The sequence below is a fragment of the Harmonia axyridis genome, chromosome 5 (assembly GCF_914767665.1).
Source record: "Harmonia axyridis chromosome 5, icHarAxyr1.1, whole genome shotgun sequence".
NCBI classification, from domain to species: domain Eukaryota; kingdom Metazoa; phylum Arthropoda; class Insecta; order Coleoptera; family Coccinellidae; genus Harmonia; species Harmonia axyridis.
Window position 1 is genome coordinate 9,546,089 of NC_059505.1, and position 23,150 is coordinate 9,569,238.

The 23,150-nt window shown below is 32.6% G+C and overlaps 1 protein-coding gene across 3 annotated transcripts in view; it reads right to left on the reverse strand.

Annotated features, from left to right (window-relative positions):
• The window catches only part of LOC123680291 (protein peste-like), a 42,549-nt gene extending 29,576 nt beyond the window's left edge, over positions 1 to 12,973 (reverse strand). Inside the window, exon 1 of one of the 3 annotated variants that reach the window (XM_045618108.1) lies at positions 12,454 to 12,973. In XM_045618108.1, the coding sequence (XP_045474064.1) occupies positions 12,454 to 12,486 (33 nt within the window). In that variant the 5' untranslated portion in view covers positions 12,487 to 12,973. Of the gene's footprint in view, positions 1 to 10,284; positions 10,382 to 12,453 lie in introns of those variants that run through there. The other 2 variants (XM_045618109.1, XM_045618105.1) reach the window with 2 other exon arrangements.
• Between the last annotated feature and the right edge of the window lie 10,177 nt (positions 12,974 to 23,150).

Here is a 23,150-nt window from a genome sequence, read left to right on the forward strand (position 1 = left end):
TATTTATCACATATTTCGGATTTGCCAGAATTCAGTTAGACTTTGAAGCTACATGAATATAAATTTAATCATTTATAATATCATTATGATGAGAACTTTCTGAGAACTCTGGAATAGACAATAAAAAATATTTCATTTCAGATAGGACTCAATCAAATTCGCATTTTTCTGAAAATCGGTCCCATACAGTTCCTAAATGTGATTCATTTGGATATTTCTATACCCTTCTCATCCGGATAAGTCCCCTAAGTTCCCTAAAAGAAAATTGGAAACACGTTATTTCCTTAGCCAATTCCTATGTTTTGCCATTAAGTATTCCATCCTTCACAACACCTCCCTCTCTCTTCGATAGTTCGCAAAGCGATGCGGGTTAAACCACGTGAGGGCCAGTTTATGTTATATATCTTTCGTAATCCTTATATCATGAAAGAGGATGTTGATTCTGATATGGAACACAAAAAATCAATGGCGGGATTCATAAAATTTTCATTTTAATGTTTATCATGATATAATTATCTTTATGTTCGATTTCAGTTCTATTCGGTTTTACCATAAAAGAATATAGGTCGACCTGATATAAGGTGGAGTAAAAAGAAATCCACTGTTTTTGCATGAAAAACAAGGCTTTAATTACCATAGTTAGAATGATCCGATTTAGGTCAAATATGCGCTGTTTCGTTCGATAACTTGTAGCCATTTTGAAGATAATATAATTATGCTCTCTCTCACTCTCTCTCTCTCTCTCTCTCATAGAAGGCCTAGTCCCCCATTGGCAAAAAATTGAAGCAGTCAATTTTCACAGCCTCTGTTGAAGTGAATTTTTCACTAGCAAAATTGTTCCGACAGGGTCAGGAACATATGGCAATCACTGGGTGCCAAGTCCGGACTATAAATTGGATGCATAAGAACCCCCCACCAAGCTCCCTGAGCTTCTGGCGAAACCTCCTTTTGGCCAAAGCTGGCCGCTTATGGGGGATTGCATCCTCAAGACGTTTTAATTGTTGACAGCACAGTTCCGGGTTAACAGTTTCGCCGTAGGGGAGCAGCCCATAGTAGATAATTCTCTGCAATCTCTACAAACACGCAGCAAAACCTTCCTGGCCGTCAATCCTAGCTTGGCCACCGTTTCCGTCGGCTCACCGCCTTTCGACCTCGACCGCTTTCGCTTGACGTTGTCGTAAGTCATCCACCTTTCATAACCAGTCACCAATCGTGCTTCGAAAATGGGTCGATTTTGTTGTGTATTTTCTGTTTGTTAGTGTCGATCTTTGAGGCGCGCTAAAACTAAACTGAGTCAACTAATCACAAAACTGTATCGAAAGTTCTTGTAGTACGGAATCTCATCTTTCTAATGCTATTTAGTGGAACCCGATCGGACTTCTACAACGCGAGATACAGGTAACTGAACTATTGGAAAAATATTTGATTTCTTTTTACTACCCCTAATATCTAAATGAGGTTTAATCAATGTATAAATGTAGATAAATGTCCTGTAACTTCTTCTGACTTTTAAAGTAAGATAATTAAGTGAGACCCGGATCGGTAAACTTGGTGATATAAATAAATATATATTATTTCGAAAAGAAAACAAAACAAAACATATGTCTGGTATTCGTAAGCGTAATGTCGAAAGCGAAGTCTCGCAAAGCTATTCCAGTTAACCCCACAATTATGATCAAAGACCGACCAATAAAACATAATGTCAGTATAAGAAAAAAAAAAGCAAAATGGCTTAATAAAATAAATGTTTTCTTTTTTTCAATTTACGTACCTACCAGAAGCATCAGAAAGCAAGCAGCACATTCCTCCTCGACAAGAAAGAGAAAAATGAAAAAATATTAACCTTTTACTCAATAAAAATGATTTGCATTCAAAAGTTATTTAGAAAAATAGAATATATTCTCTAGAATCTGGAATTATAAGAATTTCCGGAATACTTGGTTTCACATTTTTGTCAATGTTCTCTATCTCGCTCTTCCATGATTTAGAGAACTTTCAGAAGCATATACTTTGTTGGGGGTTTTCCAATGACGTTTCATTTTGAATATCCGAATATCTGAACATATGTCTCATTTGAAGTTGTCATCTCTGGGTATTTGAAGATTAAAAACTAAACCACTACTAAATTTGGAACAATAAACGCTTCAACAACTCATTGAAATTGTTAAAATTCACTACAAAACGGTAAAAATTTTACAAAACTAAAGCACTTTTGGGTCGTCGTGAAGCACCTTCTTGGTCGGCAATTGTCAATCTCTTGAGAACATTTGAGCTGTTGGGACAAGTAAGTATTTTGAAGATTCGAAATCATATGCGTTGTTCGCGAACAACTGAGAATATTGCTGTAGTAGAACATAGTGCGACGAAACCCAGGTATATCGATTCAGACGGAAAATTCAAACTTGAATACAGAGCCATCTGTGATGATTCGTGAGACTTTTGTATTACGTATTTGCAGTAGAATACGAATCTGCTCCACAACCGATTCAAGAACTTTAAGATGGAATTCGTGAAGTTATCGAGGACATACAGCTGTAAATGTGCGAATTGTTCATGGAAATGTTCATGGAAAGGATATGGTGCAGCAACCGTAGGCAAATCGGCCATTTTGCTGATATTGTTTGTTGTTAATAGCATGTGTACCTTCCTCTTTACAATGAAATAAACATCCATTGATCTCTCTTAAAATATATTCGTTTTTTTTTCAATAGATATAGGTTGACTCCGTTCGTGTCTTGTTTTTTCCAAGTGTTGTTCATCCTTACACTTTCTCACCGTACTGATGAGGGCCGAAAACCCGAAACACAAATTCAACTGAATTCAGTGGATTTCAAGTGAAAAGTTGCAAAGTAGTTCGATGATTAAAATTATGCACGATGTTTAAAAATATTAGCTTATATTTACGTTCAAAATTCCAACTCTATCGGATAAGAAATAAACACAAAGACCGACAAAAAGACATGAAACCAAAATTGTTCAGAATAGTTTGAAAAACAGCAAGCTCACATTTTGGAATCGGAGAAACTCGCAATAAGTGATAACAATGTTTTTTTTACCTTCGGAGTGTAACATTTTTGAAGAGTGTTCGAAATAAGACATTACCATGCAGTGAAATGTAGTATGTAGGTATAGTATATTCAAAGTCACTTGGAGGAAGATGAATATTTCAATTATACAAGGTTTGTCCAAGTTTCCAGAAATTCCTTTGGTCCCAGTGAATTTATTGCCTAACAATACTTTAGATAAACTCCGGTATTTTGCAGATCGCGGTATCCACTTAAAAAGGGACATCTATGACCAAGAGTTTTTATGGAATAGTTCAAGTGACTTTGAATAAACTATACCGGATTTTTCACCATAATTTTACCCCCCCTTTAACTTTTTTACTAAAAGAGGTACAAAAAAATGTTTTCTACAAAAGTTTCACAAAATCGACTAGTGTTTTTCAAAATGATTTTACAAAACAAAATATATACAGAGTGGGCAACATATTGATAGCAACTTCATTTTTTCAAATGGAACACCCTGTATATTTTTCTATATTTAACTAGCTCTTTTTCCCCTGATTTCAAATATATAACATATGTTTGGCCTATCTCTCTTATTCTGAGTACCACAGAGTTTCAAATTTTAAGAACCACCTGGCATGCAAGCTGGCAGTTTTCAAGTGGTAGGCTGGGATAACTCAAAAAAGATCATTTTGAGTTATCGCAACCTACCACTTGAAAACTGATTACTGAGCATGCTAGGTGGTTCTTAAAATTTTAAACTCTGTGGTACTCAGAATAAGAGAGATAGGCCGAACATATGTTAAATATTTGAAATCAGGGGAAAAAACTACTCAAATATAGAAAAATATATAGGGTATTCCATTTGAAAAAATTAAATTGCTATCAATATGTTGCTCACTCTGTATATATTTCGTTTTGTGAAATCATTTTGAAAAACACCAGTCGATTTTGTGGAACTTTTGTAGAAAACATTTTTTTGTACCTCTTTTAGTAACAAAGTTAAAGGGGGGGTCAAATTATGGTGAAAAACCCGGTACATTAATATGATTTTAAACTAAAATTGAGGCAGTTGGCGTTGTTTAAAGATGTGGTTTTGTTAGATTAGGTATAGTGAAAAGAAATCCATTATTTTTCCAAGAAATGGCATTAGATCTGGTTCCACTAGATGGCGTTAAAAAGATGAGATTTCGTATTACAAAAATCTTTGTGATAAGTTTGTGATTAGTTGAGTTTGAGTGTGTGTCGAAGATGGACATTAGCAAATAGAAATTACGCTATAGTTCAACATTTTTTCTTCGATAAACGCGAAAATGCAAGCTGGGTGGCTGAATATGTAAAAAGTGACTATTGTCCAGATTCTGTAATAGCCAATTATGCGCAATTTTGGTTTCGTCCATTTTATTCCGGTATTTTCAATATCGAGTCCGACTGTCATGTAAGCAGTGTATCAATTGCCAAGAGCTAAAGAGTGTACAAAACACAATTTGGATCTATTTGCATAAGACTGGTCTCAAGAAGAAACTCGATGTAATGGTACCAAACAAGTTAACGCAAAAAAACCTCATGGTCTGAATTTACATCTGCCAATCGCTGCTGAATCGCAACAGAAATGACCAATTTTTAAAGCAGTTGCTGACTGGTGATGAAAAGTGCATCACTCACGACAACGTCAAGTGAAAACGGTCGCGACGAGATGGCAGAAACGGTGGTAAAGCTAGGATTGACGGCCAGGAAGGTTTTGCTGTGTGTTTGGTGGGATAGGCAGGAAATTATTTGCTATGTTTTGTCCCCTTACGGCACAACAGTCGAAACTGTAATGTCAACAAGCGGCAAGCTTTGGGCAATAGGAGAGGAATTGTGTTCTATCAGGACAATGCCAGGTCACAAGCATCAATAGTGACTCGCCAGAAGCTCCCTTAGCTTGGTTGGGAGGTTTTTATGCACCCACCTCATAGTCCGGACCTGGCACCAAGTGATAACCATATGTTCTTGTCCATGTCGAACAATTTTGCTGGTGAAAAAGGCTCTCATTTTTCCAAAAGGGACAAGGGCTTCTATGAGAGAGTCATAATGATATTTCTTTCAAAATGGCAACAAGTTATAGAACAAAACAAAAAAATATGACCTAAATCAAATAATTTTATGTCAATTAAAGCCTTGTATTTCATGAAAGAATAATGGATTTCTTTTCATTGAAACTTTTAATAACTTGACCCTAGTTATCTTTAAATCCAACCAACTAATCAAATTAACCTTAGGTTCAATTTCATGTATAATTTCTCAAATAAAAATCACTCTGATTGTTGCATATTCCATTTTTCAAATATTGGGTGCATTTCGTCAAACTTCGATTTCATATGAAATCATAATTATTTTTTTTTTAAATGTCATCGAGACAGACATATCCTTTTCAAACAATGTGACTTGTTTTATCAGATATCTCTACGAGAGCGGAGCAGCAGGTCAAATCTATTATAATAACATAAATAATCAAATATTTATGCCGCCATCTAAGAAGATCGTATCATCAAAACCACTCACATCATCTATTCTAATTCAATTGGAGCATGAATCAACGACCGATCAAAAGCTTTCGATTTCAAGTTTGAGCTCTCCTCGCATTTTCCAAAAAGTAGTCAATTGACTTAAAAAATTATGATACTCATTCACTGCTTAACTTGCAAAAGTTTTATCTAATCAGTTTCCTTTAGTAGGTAATATTATCACATCAAAAGTGTGAAATAATAACATGCTTTTACCATCTGTAAAACATCATTAATTTTCGTATGTATTATTTTGATAATATCCATCATGTGTCAAATGAAGCGATTTTGTTTTCGACAAAGCTGTCCTTAATGAGGCATTCTGATTTAGATTAACTATACTAATCTCAACAAAGTGGATTGAATTCAATATTCAATAACAACAGTCTGTAATAAAAAATAAGAAGAGCCTGATAGGAGTTCATGCATGCATTGGAGTGATGCAGAGAACAGCTATATGTATTGATTTATTCTTATGTCATTTTTTTCGACTTTTTGTATCTGACTTAGAAGTTCTGAAGATACAGTTCTCCTGAAATTGGGGTGATAATTCAATTCAATTTTGTCATTTTTCTTAGAAATTCTTCAAGAGTACAGTTGGCGCATGAATGAACGCTTAAGAAATCCTGACTTCAGATCCTTGTTTTTCTCATTTGTAGCTTGGGGAAACTGCTCCTCTTGTAATCTTTTTTTGGACATCTATGAAGTTCTATTTGAAATTTTGATGGTTTGAATTATAGAGAAAATTTTAGACCTGAATTAATTGTATCAAATATCCTGACCTATCTTTTTATTTTCATACCGATAGAGTTCTTTGTTTCTGTTTTGAAAGTATATAATAGATTTCACTTTTTCTCAAGTTAGAAAAGGATATCTGGTGAATCTATTTTTCAATCATGTAAGTGTTTTGGTACATGTTTACAAAGCCCATTCCTCGTATTTTTCACTTATTTCCTATATGTGAATCAAGTTGTTCAATGAACTTACATATCCATTTTCAATATATGTCTTCAAAGAAGTTCTAAAAGATAATAAAAGTGGAGTAATTATAGTTCAGATGGAATTTCGCCACATCGATGAATTTCCAGACTATATTTTCCATATACCAAAGAATTAAATTCCACTTATTCTAAATATATTCTAATAAGTCTTTACTTGAATACCAAATGGGTATATGGTAATGATAATTTCTAATATTCAAGAACTTTCAAAAACAGTACCTATTAACTTTATTTCATTGTAAGTCCACCTTACTTGTCGGTTTCTTGTCTTCAAATTGCTTCTTTAAATTCTTTGCTAATATGAAAAGTCGAAAGTCATATTTTTCGGTTTAACCCTTAGCCAAAGCTTCGTTAATTACGTTTTGTTTTCCTAGAACCATGACTCTTGAAGAATTTTTAGCTCAGCTATCCCAAACTATCACTCTTGTGATATTATAACTGATTATTTTGTATATTCACTCTGCTGCCAAAGGTGGAAATAACCAATTATAACTGGACACGAATTGCCCACTGCTATTCTTGTTTTCTGTATTTGTTTTTTCAAAACTAGAGCAATATTTTCAAATTCTTCCGTCTTGGTAGTAAAACTATCAATACAAATTCAACCATATTTGTAACTGTCATTGTACATGTTCTGCTTCTTATGTTTATTCATAGGTATAGACTCTTCATAAATGATTATAACATCTAGAGGCCTTTGAAATATTTTTGATTAACCTATGGCGGGATTGGTGAAAGAGATTTTACCAAATTTAAATGAGACTTGATAATACACAATTTATGATTTTATTTTCGAAAGTCTATCATAAAAAATAGTTGCCAGTATTAATACAAAGCGGCAAAGAACCTTTCAAAGGCAGTTATAATGTTGTAATGGGTATGTTTTGAGCCATTAGATTAGTTTTATCGCTTATTTGTGTAATGAGACCGTCGTGTGTAGTTTTCATCTAACTTGGATGATCTTATTTGGAATTTGATAATGGGGAATTCATTTACCTATGTATTTATAAGATATATAGGGTTAATCACATCTATTTGGACGTCGGCTCAGGACGAGTCAATTTGAACAAAATATGACGATAAGACCAAATATGAAATGTGTGAACAAATAAAACGTTTTTTTTTGTTTTCTCGCCGATGAGTTCTTTGATTATTTCTTAATTGTTATCAAAATCGGAGATTCCGTACAATTTAGGACGAGTGATTTTACATTTTGTAGCACTTCACATTTTGTAATAGCGGGCCGGTATGTGGATGAGGATTAACGAAACATTCTAGTGATTTCGAACAGAAATAAACTTTTTTAATCATTATTAGTCCTCTTGTTTTAACGCGATAATTTCGTCCATTTCGTGAAAAACGGAATTGGAAACTTTATGAAGGGGGGATTTCCAATTAGAGATATAAAAGAACTTGTAAGGTAAGATTTCTGTCCAATCTGTTGCTATCAATATATTAGGCCTTTATTTTTAATATTCTGCTTGGATTTTCTATGACTCTGATCATGCTATCATTATTGTTCTTCAATATATACACGTAAAATCTTTCGACCCTATCGATTCTATTGTTACACATCAGCATGAAAATTTCCATAGAAGTTCAAATGGTAAGTCTCAGTAAAATCCAAACTTAATGCAACACTTTAATAAAATAGAACAAAATATAATGCTTTGATGATATAAAATACAATATTTCTCAAGGAATGGCCCCAGTTGATTGATATTTCAAATCATCATCCGTATTTCATGATTAATTTATATTATTTGTTTTTTTTTTCAATTTTTTTTTGATATGGATGCAAATGTTTCCTTTACATGTTGAAAAGTTTTTAAAGGAAGAAATAATAAGTCAGAGTGTAAAATTTGCTGTAGGTATCCTTTTTTTAATTTTCAACCGATTTTCATGAAACAGAGACTAAAAAATGTTAGCTCAATCTTACTATTTAAACTGCAACCAAATCCATTGGAAGCATGTGTATTCACAGCCACTAAAATTCTAAGAAATCTCTCTTTTTGTGTTCTGTTGCTCTTTTCTTATAGTCCACGCTGATTTTTTTCCATTAATTTATGATTCAGAGAGAATTCAAGCAGTAGGTTTTTCAAAGAGTAAAAAATGATTTCATGCATTATGCAAAATAATAAAATAATAATACTTAAGTAGACTTTGAAAGGGCAGATTGGAATTCTCTGACGAAAAGTCATTTTTGCGCAATAGCACCCCTGGATATTACCAGATACAGTTCCATGGTCTCCAAGTTAACAACAAGTAGTAGGTACCATTTTCCTCAATATTTTTTCATGACATTCTGGTTAATGCTGTTGTTTTTATTTTATAGAATGCATTCATGCATGCAAGTTGACTAATTTGGCTTGAACATACTAAATTGAGACAATTCAATGATAGTCTATAGCAGAAGTTGGAGATTAAGTTGATCTAGAAGTTGTATGTAGCTGTAGCAGGCCTCTACATACTTACGCATGCAATTAGACCAACTTGACATATTGAGCAAATATGTCGAAGTCTATTGTTCACTTCCATCTCTACAAGTACCATATTACTCGGCGATTTCTACAACATATACAGAACTTCGCTCGGTATCGTATGGAAATGTTGTCTGAGGAGATACTTATTGCTACTGCTATGGCATCATATGTGAAATCAAAATCCAAAAAACGACCACGATAGACGAATATTGGTTACATCGAAGAAGGAAATATTCACACATTCAATATAAGAATAATTGCGACTGGAACCTCTCGATTGGCTGAACTATCCTAGAATGGATGTCGACACTTATGATGAATAACTAAGTTGCATTGCATCATTAATTAAAAAGAAAGACACTGTATACATTTTCTTTGAAGATCCCGACAAACTCCATTAAAATATATCTTGATAAACTTCTTAAATCAGCCATGTTCACAGTCAACAGAACACAGTTTTTTGGCGAGTCGTTCTCGAGCCAAGTTTTATAGGTGCGCCCTCTCCCAGGGGTTTTGTGTTTCGTCCTAAGATCACAGTTACTACATTTTAAATTCTACAAGTCTGCCGAAAACGTAAACTTGGATTTACAAGTTCCGACTTGTATTACGATAAGACTGTAGGCAATCGGTTTTGTCCGAATTCCTACAAGGCTAACCCAAACTCCAACTTCCGCTACACACTTTCATGCAAGTCTCTAGATTTAGTCTGTTCAAACCAAGCCGACAGGTGTGTATGTAGCACACAGCTCAAAGTTTGAATAATTCATCAATAAATTGTCTCTTTTTGTACACCTACTATAGTTCTCAATGATTATCAAAAAGTCAGTACATACCTCTGTTCTTCTAGTGTTCACTTGAAAATTTCATTTGAATTAATTCATTAATTTCGTAGTCATTAACTTTTTACAAACACCCTCCAATTCATGAAAAACCGAACTTCAAACAAACTTTAATCAAATTTATTCTCTTCGATGTAAAAATTCAATGAAACACAGGGTTTCTTAAGAAACAACATAAGTGAGTCATTTACACGATTTTGGTACCTACACCCTGTGTATTTCTGAACAATTTAAAATATAGTTCTAATGGAGCCTAATGATATAGTGTCGAAAAAACATTTCAGCGATCAACCAGCATGCGTCAATGACGGAACTCCTTAAGGTACTTCAAATAATAGACCCAATGAAAAATATGTCCTCTAAATGAAAATAAACAAACTGTTATGTAGAGGTGACTACTCACTTACCGCCAACGACCTGATAATCAGAATCTGTTTTCGTTTTTTCCAATTCGTCACTTCCGGAAAATACAAGATGGGAACTGAACATATATAGGAATATTCATGATTACCGTATCGTGAACATCAGAACATTTAAGATTTTTATCATGAGATCAAATCGGTATTTCTGATCGTCAGTAAGTTAGCACCTCAAGAATTAATTTTTTATTTGTTCCAATGTCCCAAAATTTGATTCCTAGTATTCGCTATATATTTATTCAACTGATCAAACGATGTTTGCAGACCTCGGCCTTATCCTTGAATAAATAAAGAGATCTATTTCTATTAGTCTAGGAAATCGATCAATCGGTCGTCGAATGTGTAAAGCGCTTATCCCTGGGTTTCCCAGTTCCCAAAGTGAGATAATCTTTATTGGTGTTAAACACAGAAAACGCGTCCTCGACGAATTTTATTATTTCGTTATTGGGTGACAGGAAAACCCATTTTGAAAGATGCACTAAAATAATTCTTTGCGAACAGCCCGGATCAAAAAATGTTCCAACTAAAAGTTTCTTAGTCTTCAGGAGGTCATCGAATCTAAAAATTCTGTATGATCTTGGAGTTCCTCTTAGTAATTTTAAGGTCAATTAGATTTTTCGAACAGGAAATACACATTTTCATTGCAGAATATTTATATTCTTGATAAACTAAAAAAATTTTTTGTCTCTTTCGTTGCTTCCAAAAAATGAATTACACTGGAGATTTGAAGTGTTTCATGATAAAGTGTATCAAAGGTATTTATGATTGAATCATTTGTTTTTGTCTTCCATATAAACACATTCAATATAAAACTACACCTTTTTTCCATTGCATTTCAAAAAATGAATGTTCAATTTCAGAAAAGGGAATTTGTGTTTCAGAATAGAAAAACATAATTCAGAAAAAAAATTGTATTTGAGAATATGTAGTTATTTCAGTTTCTGAAGAACTAATTTGTAACTCATATTAGGAAGTTAGAATTCGGAAAAACGACAACAAAATTTAATTCAGAATAGTGATTTGGAATTCAGAAACAGTATTTTCTAATTCAGAAAAGGAAAATTGCATTTTAGAGGTTATCAATACAATTTCAGATAATGTAATATGCAATTCAGAACAGTACCAAATATGAAGTAGGTACCAGTAAAATATGCAACACAGGTATTGCATAGATATGGCTATTCATTTTTATTAATTTTGAAATACTTACATGTAACAAATTCTGAATTACAATTTTTTATTCATGAATTGCAAATTATCAAATCCCAATTCTAATTTATATTAACTGAAATCAATTTTTTCTTTTCTGAATTAAAAATTTGCTATTCTGAAACAAAAATTACCGTTTCTGAATATTAGGTTCTTCTTCCGAATTTCAAATTCCCAGAAAAACAATGTCTTTCCAATTCTGAATTACAATTTTCATCTTCTGAAATTCAATTTGCTTTCCTCATTTACATGCAACTCGAAGTCGAGGCAGACATTATTATAATAATTATCTACCAGCTATTAATAATGAAAAATTCATTCAAACAATATTTCTGTCTTGCATTATTATTTAAAGTTTTCAAACTTTCAGAAAAACACACATTAAATGTAAAATTTTAACTAAATCGGATTTGATATCTCGAAAATATTAAATGACTCTTTTTTTTTCATTGATATTCTTGAATTTCCTTCAGTTATAATAATGTGATTAATTTGATATGGATATTATATTGTTGTTTTATATGAATATTCAAAATTTCAACTCCGACAAATTTTGCTGTTCAGAAATAAACAAATAAAAATTTGAAATGACCGTATTTACGGATTTTGGCCATTAACGAACTTAACCGCAGAATACTAGATTTGAACCTATAGCTTGCAAATTTCAAGTTTTTTGGACTTTCCGTGCCAAATTTATCGTGTACTGAAGGGCTTAATTGAATTTGAAGACCGATTCGTCATCAGTAACTTGAACCATATCGTTAGAATCAATTTCTGATCCAAAAAAATATAGAAATTGGAACAAATTAAAAAATATCAAAATAAGGTATGTAAATGAATTCTATATTTTGGAAGATTTGATTAGTAACATTAGTACCTAGGAAGTGTCAAGGAAACAATGTTAAATGGCAATCAAGCAATAACAAAATGGTAAATTTTCACACTTACATGATATATTACATTATTCCACTGTCTGAGCATTATCACTAGTAATTTTCATGACAAATCGATTTACGTGAGTTTCCCATTTCCTCCAAATTGATATCGACGTTATCATGTTAACCGATAGCTTCATCGATGTAAATTCACCAATCATCAATACGATTTTTCATTATTACATTTTAGTGTCTAAAACTATTGAGAATTTCGTATACATTTTTATGTCTTCCGATCAAGGTGAGACTAGTATCGCCACTAAATTTAAAAGGAAAAATCTCATAAATATTCCTTCGGCACTTCATTCAATTGTTCTCTCCGCGTAGCATCTGATCTATTAACACAGAGACGTACTTTAACTGATTTGAATGTAATCAGTATCTCTATTGATTAAATAACACGAAATAGTGATAACATTTACATCCATGGTGAAAACATGAACGTCTTGACAGCCAACTCAATTATTTTTCTTTGCACAATATTGATATTCTCGAAAAAATGAAAACATTTTGTCTCTTTCGTTATTTATCTGGAGTTATGAAATGTTTCATGCTGAAGTGTTTCATGATAAAGTACTTTTTTTCAACCGCACACATGAGTTGTGACATCACGAGAATTTAAATATCACTGCATGCCGAGTTTTGAAATTATAACTACTGCAAACAGATGCATTTGAATACATAATTGTGAATTTTAAATTGTGCTTAATTTAAGACAATTTTTTCTATTATTATTTTTCTTGTTCATTGATTTTTAAGCACAAAACACTTCAAACGATTTATTTAATGGCAAAAACTAAAAAGACTTAGTGTTCCATAGTTTTTACGAATAATGAGATTCTGCAAAGAAAAAAATGTATTCCCCATTAAAAAATTTACTTGATCTTGAAATCAAATACCAAGTTCACATAGAATGTCCTCCTGAACACTTACAAACTTTCACTTTGGATATTCATCCGGGCTCTCCCAAGGAGTTATTTCAGTTAATTTTTTAATGAGGGTCTGTATAAACACTCGAAAAAACAACAAGAATATATGTGCTGAGGCTGAAAAATTGGTTATTTTTTCCAAAATTCTTCCTGAATTTTCTATGTTTCTGATTTGATGATCAGCTTCAAATTTTGCACTTGCTTGAAATTGTTGGCTCATCAGAAGTCAGTTCAATCATTTGTTGAGTTTACAGACTTTATTGGCTTGTTTCTTTCATAGTTTCAATTAATTAAAATTAGTTTTTCATTTCTTGTTTGTTGGAGGAGTTTATAATTTTTCAATTTTCAGCGATGAAAGACTGAATACCTGAATATCGAATCAGTTATCATGTTGTTATTGAACAGGTTTATGATACAATAAACTACATTATTATTATATTTCGTTCTTCGTTTCTGAAAAGACCTTCATAGCCTGTAAGGTTTGTCGTAGTAACCTTATTGATTTCTTTGAGATTGTTACTTATAATCTAATTTGAATAACTGGAAGTTTATTATTATTCTTCTTGAATTGATTAACATATCTCATTATTAAAATACAACTATTGACATATCATGAAAAATTTCGATTTCAATGTTTCATTCCAAATGGAGACTGATAACTCTAACTCATAATCAAAATCTTGAACAAGCTGCTGATAAATGAAAACAGGTGTTAAAGAACAATTAATGAAGAAATGAGGAAAATATGCAGATGATGTAATTAATTAATAATAAAGTAGTTGTTACAAGTGTTATTGACCTTGAATAGAACAAAAAGTAATTATTTCGTTTTCTGTAATCCATAAGTTCAATACTTCAATGGGATAACAAACAGATCTCAGACCTTCTTGTGACAACTTAATAAGAAAATCATGTTGGTTGAAAGTTTTTTATTTTCGTTTTTATTGAGTTACTATGTTTCAGTAGGATTTTTTCGAATCATGATACTATTACCTTGCAAAAAATTTCCGTGGAAACGAAAGTTCAACTAACCTCTCTTTTTGGAAAAAAATTCCTCTTCTTTTCAGGATGGTTGGAACAATCACTAAGCAATAAGTTTGATTCCGCATTTCACTAACTTGTCTCAACAATTTGAATTTTTCCACCTTTATAAATTCTTCAGTTTTGAAAATTATCACAGCAAAATTCCTCCATTCTTGTAGAGCATTTCAACAATTTCAATGTCTTGTTGAAGCGTGTATCCCTTTCATTTCTATTATTGGCACAGTTCTCAGATGAATGAACTAGATAGAGGGAGCATATGTCATTTTCAGTGCGCAAATTTTGTCCTAGACATGAACTATCGAATTTGACATTAAGCGCGCGGAAATTGAAAAGTATCAGTGATACGATATTTCACTCAATTCGCGAGTTTCTCCACAAAGAACGCCCTTCTTATGCCTCACAGTGAATCAATGTTTCATATTACATAACTCAAAATATATTGAAATAAATACCTAAATATATCAGAAATTCAGAAAAAAAACTTCAAGCGTGCCAAACGACGTGAAACAACCAATGACACTAGGAGATCGGCCAAACATTGGATTTCAGCAGGTAGATAAGACAAATAATAAATATTCTGCTTTGCATATTACATATTCAATCGAGAATCACTCGAATAAATATATTTGATTCAATATAATATATTATACATTCATATCTAACTATATATTAAAATTGTGGATTTGAAAATATATCACAATCCGACAACGTAATCTAACCATGTTTATTTATTTATTCATTTAATCAGACGGCAAAGCCATTTTACATTGATAAAAAACATTAACAATAATGAATCTTCAATGAATTATAAAGAACGAAAATAAACAAGCACTCATCCATGAAGTCGAACTTTTAAGGAATACACACTTTCAAAATTTTTTTTATTATTAATTTTGGGCCTTAGGTAAAATCAGATCCGAGATGCCAGCGGACTAGTAAGAACTTGGGATTCGAAGTGCTTCTTCAGGGTGAATATAGATATAAAAAAAAATTTCAGCCTGACATTTGTTAGCTAGACGAAGAGCTATAGATAATGGACTGTGGACACTATAATTTGTTGGCGCAATGTTAATGTGAAAAACCTCTCGAGATCTAAGGAGCGCTGGACTACAATTGAGATTTATTTTGCTCATTAAATAATTACAATCGATGAGGTAGTTCACAAGTTTGGAAATGAGCATAACGCTGAAGTTATCTCTTCCCAAATCCAAAGATCGTAGTCCGATTATTTCTTGATTTTAATGTTGGGGGACATGTAAAATAGCGTATACTTCCTCTATCTCTGTTTATTTCTTTATGGCATAGTTTTTACTCATCAAAGGTGACAACTACGAAAGCGAGCTATTCAAAATGAAACATCTGGAAAATCCTTTGTTATCGATTTCTTGATGCCTATGACAAAATATTTCAGCGGAATGTGGAAAATTTCTAGAAAAACATCACAAGAAATTTCACTTTCGTTTCCATTAATAAGTCGATACTAATCGTTCAAGGCCATTTTCAGATAAACAAGTGAAATTGATGCGATTCACTTGAAATATCAACAAAATTTTTATTCAAAATAATCAATCGCGTTAAAAATATTTCGGTAGGAATATGCTCGTATTCCCAACAATTTGGTATGGCATCAATGAATCAGCAAGTTGTTCATCGATTAATTCTGGGAACACATTCGATTGATTGTATAATTTTATTGTCAGGAGTTAATCTATCGAATAACCATGTAGGTAGCACTTTATAAGCGGATGAACTCATTGTAATTCATCAAGTTGTTTGAAGCAATTGACGTCTTATACATCAAAGATTGCGCGGTGAATTATTCACGCTAAGTTCCTCCTCATTTTTACGAACATTTTTAATTCACACCAAAATTATATATAATTTTTTTCTGGTGATTCACCATGAATTGAAACATTTTTGATTGCAACAGAATCTGCGACTCATACTACTTAAGTGTCGACCTCTAAATATTTCTTATCAACTGCCATTTAACTGATCCCTGAATAATTATTTCACTTCTATCTAATGTACTGATGCAATGTCATGATGAAGGTGAAATGATTGCACGAGGAAGAAATGCATTTTTTCGAGAAAATGAGGAATCATCACATGTACCACAATTAACAACTGTATGGATAAACTACAAAAACTAACAGACGCCACTGTAGCATGGATGAGACACTGGAGAATTCAAGTAGACCCTTCGAAATCGAGACTTTTGAATTTTAACTACAAAATTGAACCTAACTCCAAAACAATTTTGTTCGGTAATTGCACAATTATACCCACAAATATGTGTAAATACCTCGGTATCAGATTAGATCAAAAACTAAATTTTAAAACCCAAGTAATAACACAAAAGAGAACAGCTATTACCCGAGCCGGACAGATCGCTCACATATAAAAATCTAGGAATTAGCACCAAAACGTCGAGCAATAGTTATTTATGCAACAAGTGCAAAAAGTGAATGTTTATTGCACTCGACGTGTTGTCCAACTCGGCCTAACGGCCTCGTCGGACAATTTCACGTCGAGTGCAATAAACAATTTTTGCACGAGTTGCATAAAACATTTTTTCTACGTTCATGCAAAAAGCAGAAAATGATTTATTGAGGTGCGGCACTAGGTGTAGCAAAATGAAAAGCGCAACTTGAATACTTTATTATTAATATCGATTTGCATTGAAACAGGAACTAATACGTTACGAACAATTCAACTCAAACTTTATTTTACCCTTAATGTTGAAAGTGAATGAACAATTGGTGCAATTTTCAATATGAATATTTCGTAGTGAAGTACTCTTTAAATCCACTTCATGATTTGTTACTGCTGTAAACGTACTAGTACTTGGTAACTGTACATCGTTATTTCCTTCAGGCTGAAAGATTTGTTTGTCATGATGACAGCACGTTGTAGTAGAATGACAAATGAGTGCAATAAAAACTTTATTGCACTAGTGCAATAAAGAACTTTTTTTTCCACTAAATATAGTCCAATAAAGTTTTGCTTTTTGCATGAATGTAGAAAAAATATATAATATGATATGCATACCCTTACTGGAGTATGGACACATAGCATTCTCGAACATCTCAAAGACAACAATGAAAAACATAGAAGTTGCCGAAAGAACTTGCTCTAGAAAAATTACAAAACTGAGACACCCAAACAATCCACTCCACAACCCTTCTAACCAACTACTATATGAAACTGCAGAAGTAGAATCAATACTGGGAAGACTCGAAAAACTTGGCAAAAAGTTCATCACTAACCAGAATAACGTTATTATGAGTCCACTGATACACAGCTACCAAAGGGCAACACCACCGAAAGCCAAACTACCGGCATTCACAATCTTCGATAACTTGAAATGTCTTTGAATGTCAGCAATGAAGCAGCTGCACCAAAGGCAAAGTTACTACTATTCAAACACAAATCAATAACCGATAGACTATGAGTATTTTTGATAATATTGTTAATTTAACTAATAAAGAATGTTACGCGTTACTTTATGAGCACACACAAAACTATTGTATTTTTGCCCACCCTATACCAATTGGAATCAACATGTGATACATTTTTGGAATCAGCTCTGCTAAAGTAATCGGGAAATTGAGACCAAATGTGGGTGTTCTATTTGAAAAGAAATGACGGTGACGTCATTACCCGAAAGTAGTTCACCTTGTATATTAGATTATTTTTTTAAAATACGGTAAATAAAAATCAAAAATCGACGTGTTTCAGGATTATTTCTCGAAATGGTCTGTTTAGCTAAAAATGAATTGGTTCCATACTTCGCGGACTCAGTGTATGACTTCCTTATCGATAGAAGAAATCGGGTAGAAGTGAATATGCAAAGGATAAATCCGGAATTGGCAGCAGGTCGAAGATTGAGATGCATTTTTTTATTCACAATCATCAAGCCGAGTAATCTGAAAATTTGTTAAACAATTTATCAATATATAATTTGATGATTTATGAATCATTTGATGTAAAATGTAACTGATAAATTCTGAATGAATTATTACTGTTTCGTTTGTTTCAATTATCATGAATACATGAGAAATGTATGTAAAAAACATTGTAATAAATAACAAGTGAATCAAATAAATGCACAACATTTCTGCTGATAATATCAATATTCAATAGAGAAAAAAATTGAGTACCTTTATGTTTCTCAAAAAGTACTTTTTATAAAATATCTATTTTCACTTCTATTTTAGATAATTTTGGATTGTGAGCTCGCGTGGCATCCATTTTGCACACAGCTTTCTCATGTACAAATATTCGTGAATAATATAATGTACACGTTCAGATGATATCTTAACAATATCTGCTATCTCGATCAACTTTATTTTACTGTCAATCAAAATTATTTTGTGAACTTTTATGATTTTTTCGTAGGTGACAACCTCTTTTGGGCTTCCACTGCGTTCACCGTCTTCAGTGCTCATTTCATCATATTTAACAAGAAAAGATTTTGCTTCAACCGTATTTTTTCCTTTCAAAAAGCAATATTTTATCAGCACACGAAATTCTTTTTTTTATCTTTCTTCAAATAACAGAAGTAGCTACACAAAGTAAATGTGCGAATTTACTATGGAAAATTCCATGAAAACTATATGGTGCTGCAACAATAGCCGTGGCGGCCATTTGGCCGATATATTCCTTCGTTAATGGGATACCTTCCCATTCAGAAAAAAAAAGCATAAGAATAACACTCTAAGAATCCCTAGAAATGAACAGGTATGATACCCAAAATATTCTGTTGAACGAACAAAAACATTTAAACTCATCTCTTTATTGAAATTCTTCCGATAGTTTGCAATCCCAGGCGGCAGACTGTCCAATATAACTTTGTAGTTTATGATATCCTATCGAATATTTTTCTGCCAATGTCGAATTTTTGTTCCTATATAAGTTTCCGAAGAACTCTGTACTTTTATCAGTCAGAAATGTAACCTGATGAAGCCACAGTGAGGCGAAACAATTGTTGCTAACAAGTAAATAATCCAGTGGAAATTATTTTGTTTTATGTTATTTAGAAAAAATCATTCATCGATTTCTCTTCAAAAATATTTCTTTTTTTTATCAAAATGAAACCTCTGATTGGAAAAGCATTTGGATCTCAGTAAGAATATGCTACACTCCTCACTAGCTCATAACCATTTCGGGAAGCACCTAATGAGAATAGGGTTATCATGAAATGTCAAGTGCAGATTATGTGGAAAGGAGGAAGAAACTCTTGATCATCATATCGCAGAATTTCTCGCCATTGAAAGCCAACGTAAAATTTTCAAATCGATTACTTATTTTATTATTCACGTCAAATCAATTGAGATATCCGGTAGAAATGATGGAACGTTAATATGCCAGTCACAGAATTTTGATTCATCTTATGAATTACTCCAAGTGATAGGAGATTACTCTCAATTTTAATTATTTTTCTTAATTATCGGTCAACCAATGTAAAGGTACATTTATTTTATTTTTCCTGTCTACAATATTATGTCTAGATCCATATTTCTATATATAGAATCAATATAACTTTTTTATCAAATCTTATCTCATCAACAACTTCACACAAAAAATTAAACATATTTGTTTCGCGTCATTTACCCGATAACTGAGAGGTCAAACCTTGGTTGCTTTCCGCTTAATCAGCGTGAATTTATCAGAAGTATACCTTTACTTATTGGCAGGATCCTTCCTGATACATTGCAAAAAAAGTTGTTAGTGAACAAGAATAGAATGTTCTGAAAGAAATTTGTTTCATAGGATACACGAATATCAACTGTTGGATTCAGATAAGAAGTTATTCAAAAATTTTAGAGGAAATAACGTTTGAAATAATCGATAGTTTATATCAAAAAACACAATCTTCGTTTCCCGAACAGATATTACGTCACGCTGTCTGTAATTTTGGAATTTTGAGACGGGAATATTCTAAAAAGATAAAATTTTATTCACGATTTCATAGTCAAAATCAATTCTGAAGACGATAACTCTCCAACAAAATAACTGGAAACTTTTTGTTTTTGTTTTTTTTTGTTTCATTTTTTCAAAACTACGATCCCATGGCAATAAACTTTTGCACAAGTTAGTTTTATGAAAACTTTCACCTTGATCGCTTAAATCAGAGAATGCAAAAAAAATTAATATTCAATATTTTCGCGACCACACAATCGACAGACTTCTAACCTAAGTATTGAAAATGCAATGAACTGGAGGTCATCGATGTGACCAAGTTTACTTAGGTATCACGGGTTGAGATGTTCTTTCAACCCCTGGAAGAGTTGCTTTCCAAAGGTCTTGGAGAATGAATATAATTATGAGTTTTTGGCTTGAGACCTTTTTCACTGATAAACTGATTTACTTGACAGGGTTGAAGGTCAGGTTGTTGGAACAAAAACCACCTCCCAGAGCATTGTCGTTATGTTACAATTTTATTCTAAAATTTTCTTCAGGGTAAGTCTATTCTGTAGTTTTTTAGTCAGAACCATGAAATATATAAAATAAACAATTCTTTTGGACACCGTCAAATTAGAATTTAACAAAAGAACTGATGAATCGGGAACAGACCGCTCTGATCATACATATGTATGATCAGAGTGGTCTGTATATCAATAATTCAAACCCCTCATGCTGCGTGCATGCATCGACTTGATTTTTGAAGTTTTTCCCAATTTCCGATTTATTATAAAAATACTAGGAAACAAAGGCTTTTAATGTCAGATCACTGAGAATCGAACCGCATCAAATCAATTATTCAGAAAAGTATTGCCAGGCCAACCATATGGAATAAATTATAAATGTTCTGAGATGATGTTACACCGATTCTATCAGACTGCCTACAGGGCCTTCAGATCCTGCTTGGTCGTATTTGAGAAGTAGGAGAAGAAATGTTCATTGAGACATCAATAAAACTGAATTTTATTCCCAAATTATTATATCTAGGCTCTTTAATAACAGACCACACTGGATCCTGATATAGACATTAAACACAGGAAGACAATGACTAAGATCTTATTCATGGTTTTATGAGAACTAAACTTAGAATTGAGGCAAATAATGCTAAAATGCTATATTTGGACGGTGCTTTCGTATGTACTAGAAGCATGGACATTGAAGTTATCGACAATGAACTCCATTGTAGCATTAAAAACGAGAAATGCTAATGACTAATGACTAATGAAGAAGGGCTAAGAAGAGTCAATAAGAATATGAAATTACTTAAGGTTTCAAGGGAAATTGTTATTGAGCCTAATTATCAATGTAATAATAAAGGGACGAAGGGGTGCAAGAAGAAGACGATAAGTTTCCAGGCTCAACAATAATCGCGAGTGGACCGCAACACGAAAAGAACGACAACTTTTGCATAAAGTAGAGTATTAGATGATTTCTCGATAGTGATCGCCAACGCAGATCAAACTGAGGCACATGAAGATAAAGAAATTAATTTTGCCACTTATTATATTATGGAAGATCATAAATATTTCTCAGATAATGAATGCTTTCCTCAATCCAATCCCTCAACACAATCGCGAAAGCACTTTAGTGAGAATCAAATATTCAAAGATCCCGTTTATACAGGTCCTACCTTAACAAAAGGTTTAATGAGCAAGGATTATTGTTGTTTAGAAATAACGGTAATAACTGGAGACCGGATTATAAGCAACGTATTAGATATCGTCATACTGAGAAATATTATCCATGAGTTCACGCAAGAAACAATGAAATATGGCATATGGTTCCACAATCCAATAGAACTCAGATTGGGATATGAGACGAAAACAAAATAATTTTGAATGGAAGATTTCGCACATTGGCAAATAACCAGAATAACACTATATGAGAAAATCACTGTAATCCCACTGATTAGATATCCTAAAAAACTAGAAGACGAAGTCGAAAAGCTGGAGAAGAGAATAAGAGAAGCCGACGAAGGGATCACTATCAGAATCAGAAGGCCAGTCCTTAAGCATTCACACGGAAAATTCTTAAAGCAGTAAAATAGCTAATGAAGAGAAATAAAATACTAAGGAAAATCTACAGAACTTGAAACATAAAAGGGGATAAAATATAACTGAAAACATACAGAATAACTGAAAACATACAGACGGAATCAGTGGGTTAGAGAGCTGAATATCATAGACCATGAATGGTCTATGCTGAAGCATGGAAGGTGTAAAAGTGCTGAAAAAAATGTAATTCCACCATAACATGAAACAAATGGGATTGCGTATTCAAAGCTTGAAGAAACTAAAGCTCTGGCTAATTCAATATAAATAGAAGCCAGAATTAACTACAAAGAAGACGAAGAAAATGCCATTATGAAGAATGGATGTTTTAACCAGCATTATACGAAAGAAAAGATTCCTCCCTCTCTACGTGCTGGCTGCATATTTTGAGATCAGTGGATTACATCAATCACAATAAGGAATATAGTCCACTGCGCAGTCCAAATATTTCATATCTTAGCTGCTAATTTATTTATAATATCTACGTTTCAATTATCGAAACAAGCCATCATTGGTATATATATATTTTTTTTGTTTACTCAATCATCAATATGATATATCGATATCTACTATTTTTTTTGAATTAATCCATTCAACGTTAATTAGTAGAGTTTATGTATTTGCATTTTCGGGGTAAAATATTTACAATTTCGGACATATCAACATTTTCAGTAATGAATTTCAAAATACTAACTTATATTTCGATTGAAATCATTTCA